Below are 13,255 nucleotides of genomic sequence, written 5' to 3'. Positions count from 1 at the left end.
AGAAGCTGCCCTGAGGACCAGTGCAGATCTGTGACCCTGCAAACCAGGTTGGGGGGTGTATTAGTTTGCTAGGGTTGCTGCAAAAAGGTACCACAAGCCAGGTGACATAAGCAGCGGCAATGTATTGTCTCACGGTTGTGGAGACCGGAAGTCCAAAATCAAGGTGTCAGCAGGATTGGTTCCTTAGGGGGGCTGTGAGGGAAGGGTCTGTTCCAGGCCCTTCTCCTTCGCATGCTCACATGGTGTTCTTCTTGTATGCGTGTCTGTCTCCCAATTTCCCCGTTATATAAGGACACCAGTTATTTGGGATTAGGACACACCCTGATGACCTCATTTTAACTTCTGTAACCTCTATAAAAACTATTTTCAGATAAAAGTCACATTCTGAGGTGCTAGGGGTTAGGACTTCAACATAATACATTTTAGGGGGACACAGTTCAACCCATAACAGGGACAAGCAGTGCTCTCATGAGTGCAGTTGGCTGTGGGCTGGGCACTCTGGGTGCTGCTTTGGCCCTCTGGGGTTTTGTTGTTGTTTTAATGGTAGGATCACTTCTCTCTGGAAAATGTCACAGTAGGACCAGGCTGTGACAATAGGATGAAATAAACACGATGTGGCGTTAAGTACATTGTCATTGTTGTGCAACCATCACCACCGTCCATCTCCAGAATCTTTTCATCTTTTGGAACTGAAACTCCATACCCATTAAAGGATAACTCAGCCCCTGGCAACTGCCATTCTGCTCTCTGTCTCTATGAATTTGACTACTCTAGGGACCTCATGTAAGTGGAAGCATATTGGATTTGTCCTTTCGTGCCTGCCTTATTTCACTGAGCATAACGTCCTCAAGTTTCCTCCATGTTGTAGCATGCGTCAGATTTCTCTTCCTTTACAAGGCTGTATAATATTCTGTTCTATGTACGTACCACATTTTATTCATTCATGCACTGATGGACATTTGGGATGTTTCTACCTTTTGGCTGTTGTGAATAGTGCTGCTGTGAACATGGGTATATCGACTTTTAAAAAAATGTTGTGATTGAACATGTACATGTCTGTTATAGGAGAAGCCAACACAGAGTCTAGTAGAAAGCACCCTCCTACCCCATCACCACTGTGTATCGTTTGGCCTCTATCCTTCTAGCTGTATTTTGGCCTATGGATGTGAAATCAGATCGTTCTGTACTGTCACAGAACATGAGCCATTTAAAAAAAATGTTTGAACTCTGTGAAACTATTCAGTAGTTTCCCAAACAAGGAAAACATAAAACATAAGCAGTGAGGTGATGAGTGCCTGTGATGGGCCAGGCAAAGGCTGGTCTTACCGCAGCGTCCCCTGTGAGATTGGTACCGTCATCACCATTGCTAAGTAGGGGAAAGAGGCTCTGAGAAGCCCCAGGTCATCTGGCTGCTGCAATTGCAAATGCAGGTTCATAACAGGCCTCTTCTCTCGTCTCTCTTAGGCAAATGTCTGCAGACTACGGCTGACCGTACCTCCTGAGAGTCCAGTGTCTGAGTCAAGTGGAAAGAAGGTTGAAAGAAGAGAGAAGGTAAGCCATCTCTGAAGCGAAGCCCTGACTGGTTCCCATCTTTGTACTCTTTTTCATTTTAACCCCTTTTCCTGCCATCCTCCATCCAGGCTATTCACAGAGCCTGCATGTCAGCAGCTGTGTGATGAAAGGCCCTCTTGCACTTGCCCCCCATCTGCCATCTTCCCAGAAGTCAGGCTGCTTTGCTGCCTCCTGTCCCTGCTCTTGCTTCTTGGTGAATGTAGGCTCTGTGTGGCCTTGAGGCTCCAGGAGTGCTGGCCTTAGTGACGGGTGCTGTGGCTGGGAACGTGTTGTTCCTGAAAGAGCCTCAACCCGTTGAGTCAAAGGGCCCATTGTGAGCTGCCCCTGAGCCTTTCTCTGTGGCTGGAGCTGGAGGCCCAGCTCACATGGTGGAGGGGTTGCCTGGAGAGGAACAGCCCAGCAGCAGCTCTGCCGCGGCAAGGGCACCCGGCTGCAGGGAGGAGTTGCACAGGCGTTTTTGTGCCAGCTGCTGTGCTACACGCTGGGCCACAAAGATAGCTCTGACCTTGGCCTTGCCTTGAGAAACTCGTAGTTTTGCAGGTGAGACAGACGTAAGTAAACCAAGATGACGTGATCGTTCGAGTGTTAGGCTCCAGGAATGTAAGCAGGGCTCTGGGAACATGGAGAGTTGGGCCATATCAAAGGACCCAGAAGCCTGTTTGAAAGGGCTCTCACTGGTTAAAATGGAAAAATTTCAACATTAAAAAGAATTAATGACAGTGAGGAGCCGTGGCACATTGAATAATAAAAAAAACCTCATGGATTTATAGTAATAATCAGAGAGAGAGATTCAGAGAGAGATTATAAAAGGGAAAGCTGTTCTTTATATGACATCGGCTGATAAATTTAGAAAATCTCTGCTTTGTAACCCCCAGGTCAGGTCATCAATGAATGCAAATGCTAATTGGTGGAAGATTACTGTGGAGCAGTATTTTCATGTGAGCTCAAGAGTATTAGTACCTCACTGATCACTTACTGACTCTAAAGGTACAACATGCCACAAGAGGGTAGCCAGTAGCTCTACCAGGTGATCCGATTCAGCATTACCAATAGTGGGCAGCCTGGTATTATGTGACTTCTGATGTGATACAATTCAGAAGTAAACAATGTTACCAGTAATATTCATGCCAAACTTGTTTAATTGAATCTAGTAATAAGGACACAGAAAAATCCAAAATGTGGGACTGTCTACAAAAAATTAGCCAGGCTCCCTTAATAAATTCAATGTTATTTAAGAAAAATGAGAATCTATTGGAGATAAAAGGGACTAGAGAGACTTAATATCATTATAACGAATTAAACCTTAATTAAATCCTGTTTCCCAAAAAAAATCTATAAAAGATATATTGGGATAACTATACAGTTTTGAATATGAACCCATATATTACATATTATCGAATGAATAGTACTTTTCTTACTTGTGGTAATGGTACATTGGTTACGTAGTTCATTCTTCCAACCTCTCTGCACCTTTGAGCATTCTCCAAAGAAAAAGTTTGTGGGTAAAATCTCAGAACCAAAGAGAGCGGGAGTGGTCAGGCTTTGGTGGCCTGTGTTGCTGGGGGAAGGGGTCCCCTTCTGCCCTCACCAATCCCCTCCCTGTCCTTCCTTTCAAAGCTGATAGATTGGTCAGAGAAGTGGCCCTGGGCTGTGCCTAGGGGTTCATGGGCAGCTTAGCACATGGGGAATCAGAACGAGTGCTTGCTGGAGAAAGGGGCCCAGGCTGGGGTGAGTGACAGGACAGGGGCCCCATAGGCATGGTAGGCACAGTGGGAAATTTGGTCTTTGGGAGTTATACCCGCGCTGCACGCCTGAGGAGATGTTTGTGAGGGGCTTCTGGGCGCCGACACTGGGACAGTGGGTGATGTGAGGCACCGGAGGGCATGTCCCTGCACAAGAATAGTCAAGTATTCCCGAAGAAAGAGGCAATGTGTTCTGTGTCACAGGTGCATTGGTGACCACGTTGTGTACCGCTTTGCCTATTGGTCTTGAACAGTGCTTTTCAAACTTTTAAGAGCAATTAGACCCTCCTTTTTTTTTCTTTGTTTTTTTTTTTTTTTGATCAAAACGTCATCCTGAACCAGGATGTAATCCAGGTGAAAGTGGTGCTGGTGGGGGACAAAGTCCTTCCAGTCTCCCTGCACCCTACACCTTCCTGCCTGGGAACTCAAGGGGCGTGTGGAGAAATGCTGGGGGAGAGGATGCGCCAGTGTGCTTCTTAGACTGGGGGGACCAGGTGTGCTTCCTGAGTGCCCATCTTTTCTCACTGCAGAAGAACTGGGGTAGAGAGGAGGAGAGTGCAGCTGGCTGTTACCCCAGAACCGAAGTCCTTGGGTGGTGGCCGCACTTGAAGGTCCTGATGGTAACTGTGAGGCTGTTCTGGGTGATTTCGTCACCATGTCCTAGCCAGGTGCCTGGTCTTGAGTCATTGGGAGCCAGAGGCAGGCACCAGCACGGAGGCCCTGGGGCTGCCAGCTCCTCTGATGTGCCTTCGGTGTGGCTGCCCCTCTCTGTGACATCATACGTAGCCCGCAAAACCGCAAGATGCCGGGAACGCTGGTGAAGTGACTTTGGTTCCTTTGGAGGGGTCTGCGGCGTGCAAAGGCGGGGTTTGGCGCTCGCTCGGATGTAGAAGCTGTTAATGGCCCAGTGGGTTGCTGATAAAGTGAACTTTCTCAGAGGGTTTCCAGGGCCCTGTTAGAGCTTCAGCCGGCTGAGGGCAGGACTGGGCCTTGTTCTTTTTCACAGTCGTGGAGGATGCTTAGTGTCTTTTGAGGACCTAAGGATGCCACGGGGCAGCTGGCCACACACAGACACCACTGCCAGCTGGGCCATTCTGTCTACTGGCCCCAGATCATCAGGAAGAGGAATTACAGTGGAGCAGGGGGAAGGGTGTAGCAGGTGGTACAGGTTGCCCAGCTTCAGGATGGGGTGTTTGGAGGCTTCTGGAGGTAATTACAACAGAGGCAGCGTCTCTCTCTGGAGTCATGGGTTCCTTGGGTGGATGTGGACGGCTTCCTGCTCCTAAGGCAGATGCCCAGCTGCCTGCTTCTCTTTGTCTTTCTCTTAAGGAAGATCCCACCTGCCCCGAGACTGCTTTCCCCAGTCCACGGATGGCTCCCAGACACTTTGTTTCTCTGCTGTTAGTTTCCTCATCTTTCAAGTAGGCACATTGAAGTCTAGCTGCAGAGAGTAACTGAGCTAGTATATGCAAAGGTCCCACCACAGTGTCTGGCCTGTAACACTGATGAGAGAGGCGATGACTTAATGCCAAATTGCTTCCCCTTTTTTGTCAAACCCAGTGGCCCTGGTTCTTCGCTTTTCTCCCCTGTCCCCCCTGGAGAAGTCATTCTCCTTCCTGAAACTGCATCTCCTCCTCCCTTTTGGGCTGTGCCTGCTGCATCTTTTCTGATGTTACGATGTCCTCCTCTGAGCATCCCTCTGCCAATATACCTGGGTCTCGCCTCCTCTCTCTGCACAAACCTTACCGCAGAGAACTCCTCCATACACAGGTTGGCCGCTTTCGGGAGGATGCACACCCTGTACATCAGCTTTGCTCTCCCGAGTCCTGTCCTGCTGGTGGCTGAGTTGGTGTTCGTTGTTCTCTGCGTGGTGTTACTTTTATGGACAGATATTTTATTGCTGTATTACCATTACTTTAGTATTTAAAAGTATGAAATCTGGATCATTTATGAGTCTCTGCCCAGCCACACTCAGTTTATCCAAGTCTCCTCACCCTTCAAGACCCTACTGAAGGCCCGCTTCCCCACGACCTTCCTGGACTGCCTGTGCTTGGGTGATTATCCCCTCTCTTGAGCTGCAGGACACCCAGGCTACCCTCTCCCTTGGCACCTAGCCATCTGCTGCTAAGCACTCCACATATGTAGACATACATACTCCTGCCACATCCGTGTACAACTTGTCCATATATACACACACTTAACAATGTGCAGTCTTTTCATTTTGCCCACAGTTGGCGCTTAGTGCGTGACTGTGGATTATGGTGATTCAGTTTTGTGTTAGTTTCCTTGGGCTGCCATAAAAAAGTTGCACAAACTGGGGGGCTTAAACAGCAGAAATTTATGGCGTCCCAGTCTTGGAGGCTGAAAGTCCGGGATCGTGGTATCCGCAGGGCTACGCTCTCTCTGAGGGCTCCAGGGAAGAATGCTTCCTTGCCTCTTTCAGCTTCTGGCGGCTGTTGGCAATCCCTGGCTGTGGCAGCATCACTCCAGATTTACATGCTGTTCTCCTTGTGTGTGTTTGTCTCTGAATCCAATTTGTCCTCTTTTTGTAAGGACACTAGTCATATAGGATTAGGTCTTAACTCCAGTGACCTCTTCTTAACTTGACCCTGTCTCCAAATAAGGCCAAATTCTGAGGTACTGGGGAAGGGGGCTCCAACGTGCTCTCTATTTGCAGGACACTGTTCAACCCATGATAAGTTTCTTTGTGGAATATTATCACCTTAAATTGTATTAACAACTCGGGCAAATGAGCAATGGACTTTTATTTGTATATTAAACGTCATTAATTATATGGAAGAGGAAATGCTGATTACTTTGTAGACACAAATGTCGTGTTGAGGGATTGATGACATGTTTATTAAATTGTTGAACATTAAAATTAAAATTGGTAGTAGATAATTGTGGTTTTTTTTGCAATATGCGGGCCTCTCACTGTTGTGGCCTCTCCTGTTGCGGAGCACAGGCTCCGGATGTGCAGGCTCAGCAGCCATGGCTCACGGGCCCAGCCGCTCCACAGCATGTGGGATCTTCCCGGACCGGGGCACGAACCCGTGTCCCCTGCATCGGCAGGCGGACTCCCAACCACTGTGCCACCAGGGAAGCCCGGTAGTAGATAATTTTGAAATTAAACCCCTATCATTTTCAAAGAACTTTGTGAATGTATGTATCCATATTTCTATCCAAATCTATGTGCAAATATTCTTATGCACACACAGATACACACATACACAGAGAAGTAAGAGATAGAACCAACACCAGTGTTGAATCAGGGTCTCACTGCATAGTTGAATTTTAGAGAATACGATCTGAGCTCTGCCTATTCGGAGGCTGTGCGATGGTGAGGTGTTTCCAAAGTGACAAAGTAGCTTGAAGTGTATAATATTTTAATTAGCTATTAGCATCCTTCTGTCATAGATGTCCTTTAGTGACTTGTGTTTTTAAAGAAGTTGTTTCTCTCTCGATCTTGGAGAACCCTGAGTGAGGGAGAGCGGATATATGTGTATGTATGAAAAGTCGGGGACTTTCCTAGCCCAGTAAAATGATTCCAAGGAAACCCTTGCCATTCGGTTTTATAGTCCTTGTTCCCTTAAAAGCCCCGGATGAATAAGCCTGCTGCGTTCTCATCCTTGGTGTGACTGTTTATACAACATCACGGGCTGTTGCCAGATGAGGGAGTGTGCTGCTGTGATTCAGATGGGGCTGGAGCTGCCCTGGTGATAGCGTGTAGGACTCTATGTGCCTCTCAGAGATAGCAGCCCCTGGAGGGCAAAGAGGCCTGGGTTCTAGTGCTGGCTGCCTGATCACTCGAGGTCGTGGTCGGGCCACTCAAGTCATCTCCAGGGGCCTCAAATTCCTCTTCTAGCAAATGGAAATGTTAGCCTGGAGCCAGCATTTCCCCACATTTCTTTAGTTCTGGAACTCTTTATTCAAACGAATATGTACGACACCACCATCTGTAGAACGGTGAAAGTGCAGTGCCTGTGGTTTAACATAAGGTCAGGGCTGCGTCGGCTGCCCCAGCAGTGCTGCCGCCCCACAACCTCATTGGACACTGAGGAGGGGCCAGGCGATGGCGCACCAAGCTCTTGAATTTTCCTAGCAGGGAAACCAAGGCCAGTTCAGGGGTGAGCGTTTCACTGTCATAGTAAATCTGGTGACTGTGATGGGAATAGCAAAAGGATCCAAGAGGAGAGAGGTGGACAGACAGGCGGAAGCATCCAGACAGATGTGGAGAATTTAGTAGGAAATCAGATGCTCGGAAATGTCATGCCCCCACCGCTAACAATAGAATCTGTCAGTTATCTGCTAGTGTGCCCAGCGGTGCACTAGATGATTTATGTATATTATTCCATGTATTCCTTAAAACAAGCTTCTGAAACTCGTGGTATTATCCCCCTTTTACTGTTCAGGACCCTGAAACAGTGAAGTTAAGTCACTTGCACAGGGCCACACAGCTAGTAGTGGTAGTAGTTCTGTCTCGGATCTGTGCCCTGGCCGTGTCGTCATGGTGATGTCAACTTGCACACTTCCTCCTCTCAGGAAAGTCTGTTGTATCAGTCGAGGTAACTTACCTAAGGTGTGTACTATACCCCTGGGTTCCAGAAAAGAACTGATCCTCCCACCTCCCTGAAGATATTCTTCTCCTTCTCTGTTTCCTGGAGTGTTTCCTGGAGGCCTAAGCAGCTATTGTCTGCTTAGAATGGAGTAATATCTTTAAGATACTACTTAGAGATATCTTTACAGAGAGAGTATATCTTTAGAGTAATATAAAGAGTAATATCTCTAAGATATTAGGATAGAATATAGAGTAATATCTTTAAGAGGTTACTCTTATAAGGATACTGTCATTAGAACTACATTCTCTTGTGGGATTTCTGCTTGGCTAGAATTTTTCTTTCCCTTCTCATTTTTTTTTTTTTTTTTTTTTTTGCTGTACGTGGGCCTCTCACTGTTGTGGCCTCTCCCGTTGCGGAGCACAGGCTCCGGACGCGCAGGCTCAGCGGCCATGGCTCACGGGCCCAGCCGCTCCACGGCATGTGGGATCTTCCCGGACTGGGGCATGAACCCGTGTCCCCTGCATCGGCAGGCGGACTCTCAACCACTGTGCCACCAGGGAAGCCCTCTTCTCATCTTTAAGCATTCAAAGTGATCCGTCTTTTTCCAAGCACGAGTTTATGTAGGCAGTGGTCTCTATTCGATCTGTGAGAGAGTCAGAAATAACAAGTATCTCAATAAGCCAAAGGTCTCCATTTCTCTGAGGGGACAGGGCCGCCCATCCCCTCCCTATTTCCCTCCCAGGCTGTGGAAGAGCCCCTTAGGCTCAGCTGTAGCGTTCATTGATGTCACAATCGGGCAAAACAAAGTCAAGCATGAGTAATGACCAGGAACCGTAATTTGCTATGATGGACACACAGGTCAGACAGGTCAGAGCACATTCCTGAAAGTCACCTCCTCTGCCTACAAGATGGATAGGATGCCCGGAGGCTCAGCACTTAGAGTCCCCAGGTCAGCTGCCACCCTCTGGCTGCAGGAAGAGGTCCCAAACAAAAAGTTTTGGAAATAACTTGGCTTATAGCTTTCAAGTCAGTCAATCCATGTTACGGTCCATCTAAGTCATATTGGCAGCTGGACGTGTGACCAGCTGCCTGTCCTAGCCTCTGGGGGCGGGGGCTGACTATGGCGTTCCATCACCATCAATTTGGATTTTTGGAAAACTGTGCTTTCTGGTATTATTCTCTAAGGACCCTTCTTGACCATGGGATTTTCTTCCTTTGCACAGATCAGTGTCTAGGATGACCACATACTCCAAATATTCTGGCCTAAGCACAGTTCCAAATATTCTCTCTCTCTCTTCTTGCCTTCAAAATGGACTTATCGAGCATCTATTTATACTAAGTGTCGGGGATATAGCGGTGACTACGGCAGATACAGTCACTGCCTCTATAGAGCTTATCTCATTGTAAGATCTTCTATTCTGACTTAGGGTTTGGAAAATATGGTCATCTGTCACTGGATTCGTACCCCAGCTCTCCCTCAGCAGTAAAACCCTTGCAGCAGGAGTTGAGGCTGGGTTACTTTTCTATAGTTTTTCTTTTCTAAGGCACTTGCCACCAAGTGTGTCTTTAGGGAAAACAGCCATAGCACGAGCCTGTAAGTAAGTAGTAAGCTGTGCATACATCCCAGGGAACAGTGTCACGGAGACATTCTCTGTATAGTTGACTGATGGTGCCTGTTGATAATTCTGCGGCATTGCACCGAGGGGGTTAGGATGCTCTTTCAGCTGATCGTTTCCTTTTCCCTTCTTTGGCGATAACTTTTTCATTCGGTGCATTTATTAGGGCTTTTGTTTGCAAGGCGATTTTACCTCCTGTTGTTTCATGCCCAGGAGGCTTTTCATAGGCCTAGTGTACATTTCTGAAAATGTGATTTTTATTAATACAGAGCAGCATTATAAAGAAGTGTTAAAAACTTTTAATTCTGGAGAATTTCAAACATAAACAAAAGGAGAATAATGGACCCTTCACCCAGCTGACGACCCTCAGCCCATAGTCAGTCCTGCCCCATCTCCCCCCACCCCGTCCACTTCCTCCACCCTGTATCCCAGATATCGTAAATAGTTTAAGCATATTTCTCTAAAAGATAAAGATTATCTCTTAATATAATCACTGCTATTATCATGCCTAAAAATTAACACTTATCTTATGGGGTGAGTAAAGGACACGAGAGGAGAAGAATTTAGCTACAAACACAGTGCCAAACGTGTCAGCTCTTTTCATTTTCTTCTGGGTCCTCCAGTTTTTGACCAAAATCATACTGACCTTTCATAAAAATGATAGCAATCTCAGCTCCTTTGCAATATTTTCTGGATGTAGATTTTATGATTGGGACAAATATCATCTCCCTGTCCCTCCATCTAAGAGGAACAAAGGATGTTCTCTTTAGGGGACCATATTTACATATTCTGGGTAATTCCCCAGAACCTCTTCCAGCTTCTAAAGCTCCCTATTCATTCAGCAAATATTCACTGGGAAACTCCTTAAGTGGTGATCACTGTTAGATGCCAGGGATTATGGTGGAAAAGACAAGACTTTAGACTTTTGGGAACTTCCAGTTGGTAGGGGAGCAGGCCTCACATATAGTAACGATGCTGACAGTCACCCCGTTGCGACTGTGGGAAGTGTTGTGGCGCCCTGACGGTCTGAAGGGTCAGTGCAGATGACCTTGAGGGAAGGACGTTTCAGCCCAGCGGTGGGCTCTGCAGGCAGAGGGAATAGCCTGTGTAAATGCCTGAGGCAAGAAGGAGGTTGGCTGGGCTTCCCTGGTGGTGCAGTGGTTGAGAGTCCGCCTGCCGATGCAGGGGACACGGGTTCGTGCCCCGGTCCGGGAAGATCCCACGTGCCGTGGAGCGCCTGGGCCTGTGAGCCATGGCCGCTGAGCCTGCGCGTCCGGAGCCTGTGCTCCTCAATGGGAGAGACCACAGCGGTGAGAGGCCCGCGTACCGCCAAAAAAAAAAAAGAAGGAGGTTGACTGATAAAGGAACAGAGAGGAGGTGGTGAGGGCCAGGGAGATGGATGCCAGGAGGCTGGAGAAGAGCCTCCCATCCCGGCCCGTCTCCTCCCAGTGGCCCTGGACCTGAGGGCCCGGCTCTTGGCTCCCGTAGCCCTGAGGTCTGTGGGCCGCAGGGACATGTGTTCTAGTTCCTCTCCTCTTAGCTATCCTGAAGGCTTTCTGGTCAAGGAAAGGGCCTAGATTTGGAAAGACATGCACAGGCACTTGAATGCTACCACCTTGGAAGAAAGAGTAATGTTTACACAGTAGGGTTACTGTGAGGATTAAATATTGTATAATAAAATGGCTAAGCAACAAATATTTTCCCCTTCTCTTTCTCCATAACCATCCGTTCCCTTTCCGCATCACAGCCCAGCAGCTCCTCGTGCTGCCTCAGGAATCCTGTGCTTGTGGGACGGCCCATGCTGGTGGCCCTGCCTCTGAGTAGAGTCCTGTGCTGGGCCCTTCCCTGTGGGTCTGTCATTTAGACCCTGACCTTGTAATAATTTTTTAGTTTTCATGTTTTGAAAATGAAAATAAAAATGATCAATTCAAATATAATGCCTGTTATTTCAAACTAGTTAAAAAATAGAATACAGAAGAGCATAAAGGGAAGAGTGAAATCCCCTTTTTCACGGAGGAAACTATCATTAACGGTGTGGAGTCCATCTTTCTAGGTGTTTTATATACTCAAACACACACTTCTAAAACAAAAAAATGGGAATATGAAATTTACTCTTTTTTACTTAACAGAACTTTGGTATCTTTCCATGTGCATAATTTTCAGACCTCCAGGGTGGTGTTTCACAGACTGTGTTGTCCTTGGCATGTTTGTATTTGCCTCCGTCAGTGATGGACCTCATCTCCCCGCGTGGGCAGGGAGGCAGAGTCCTCTGTATCCGGCCACCTGAGCATTTTCCTGTAAGCCAGTCCACCTGCCGACATCAGCTTGTTTTTCAGGAACTGGGTGGAGTTGGTGACAGAAAGAGCATGCTTTTGTTTCCTGGTATGTGGGGAGTTTCATTAGAGCTTTTCCTCTTCCTAATTAAATGTGTAGTAAAGCAGGGATATCTAATCCCAGCTTTGCACTCCACTGAGAGCCATTTAACCCCCCACTCACCTAAACTTAGGTACCAACTTCAAGAGTTGCCTCAGTGCCCGTGGGACCCAGGTATGAGGGGCTCAAGTGGAAGCATTTTCCAGAAGCAAATGCAGAGTGTCCCCCTCCTCATATTTTCTCTCTTAACAGGGTTGTACAGAAGAGTGGGAAGCAATGGCTGTTTTGTTTTCTTAATTTTTTTTAAAAAAGCTCACATTGCAAACAAACCATACACAAGGGTATAAAGAAAACATTGAAGTCATCCTCTCCTCCAGCATCCCTGCCCCTCTCCACTGTCCCCTCCTTAGAGGTCGTTAATGATTAATAATTTGTCTGGTAACTTTGCTTTACTTTTACAAACTTTGACTGAATGGGAATATAAAGTACTTACTATTCTGCTGCAAATGAATGATTTTAAAATGCAAATTATAGTTGTATATGTCAAAGATGTTTCGCAAGTGCATAGAAAGAATTTATGCAAAGGTGTTTTTTTTTGGTTTTTTTTTTTTTGCGGTACGCGGGCCTCTCACTGTTGTAGCCTCTCCCGTTGCGTAGCACAGGCTCCGGACGCGCAGGCTCAGAGGCCATGGCTCACGGGCCCAGCCGCTCTGCGGCATGTGGGATCTTCCCAGACCGGGGCACGAACCTGTGTCCCCCGATTCGGCAGGTGGACTCTCAAACACTGCGCCACCAGGGAAGCCCGCAAAGGTGGTTTTAAAATTAGTGAAAGAACAGAGTTGCCATAATGGAATTCAGCCTTCTGTGGCATTGTCCCAAGGAAGATTAGATGTAGGCTGGTTTTTCTCTGAAGTCTCACTGTCTCATCTTGAGTTTTTCCTGTCCCTTCCCTTCCATATTGTGAAGGCCTACTCTGTGCCTCTACATGTAACAGAGCCTGCACTGTGGGAAGGTGTACTTAGTGTCACACAGAATTGGGCTTGAATCTAGATGTGTGACCATAAGGGAGAGACTTAACCTCTCTGAACTTCAGTTTTCTCAGCTATAAAGTGGAGAGGACATTCACCATGTCATGGTGTCGTTGTGAAGATTAAATGTATAAGGAACATTTCTAGCTTATAGAAATGCTCAACAAATCTTAGTTTCTCTTCCTCCTGCTTCTTGAGCCTTCAGTCTGTGAAGATGTGTTAGGACTTGGACATGTTCCCCACTTCCCAAAGGTATTTGCACTTTAGCACTGATCAGAGCTTTAACTGAGTGAGTTAAGGAGCAGAAGATTCTTTTGGGGTGAAGTTATGCCACCTCTGCCTGGCTTTCCAGAAATATTTCATGA

At 47.2% G+C, this 13,255-nt stretch overlaps 1 protein-coding gene across 3 annotated transcripts in view; it reads left to right on the top strand.

Annotated features, from left to right (window-relative positions):
- Nucleotides 1–13,255, top strand: part of MYZAP (myocardial zonula adherens protein) — a 117,563-nt gene that overhangs the window by 26,847 nt on the left and 77,461 nt on the right. For all 3 annotated transcript variants that reach the window (XM_079913272.1, XM_079913271.1, XM_079913273.1), the window contains one exon: nucleotides 1,465–1,551. Coding sequence is in view for 2 of the 3 variants with exons in the window: in XM_079913271.1 (XP_079769397.1) it covers nucleotides 1,465–1,551 (87 nt within the window). In the remaining variant the exon portion in view is untranslated. The remainder of the gene's footprint in view (nucleotides 1–1,464; nucleotides 1,552–13,255) is intronic.

This window comes from Stenella coeruleoalba (genome assembly GCF_951394435.1).
Source record: "Stenella coeruleoalba genome assembly, chromosome: 2".
Classification (NCBI taxonomy): Eukaryota; Metazoa; Chordata; class Mammalia; order Artiodactyla; family Delphinidae; genus Stenella; species Stenella coeruleoalba.
This window is presented reverse-complemented; position numbering and strand designations above follow the sequence as displayed.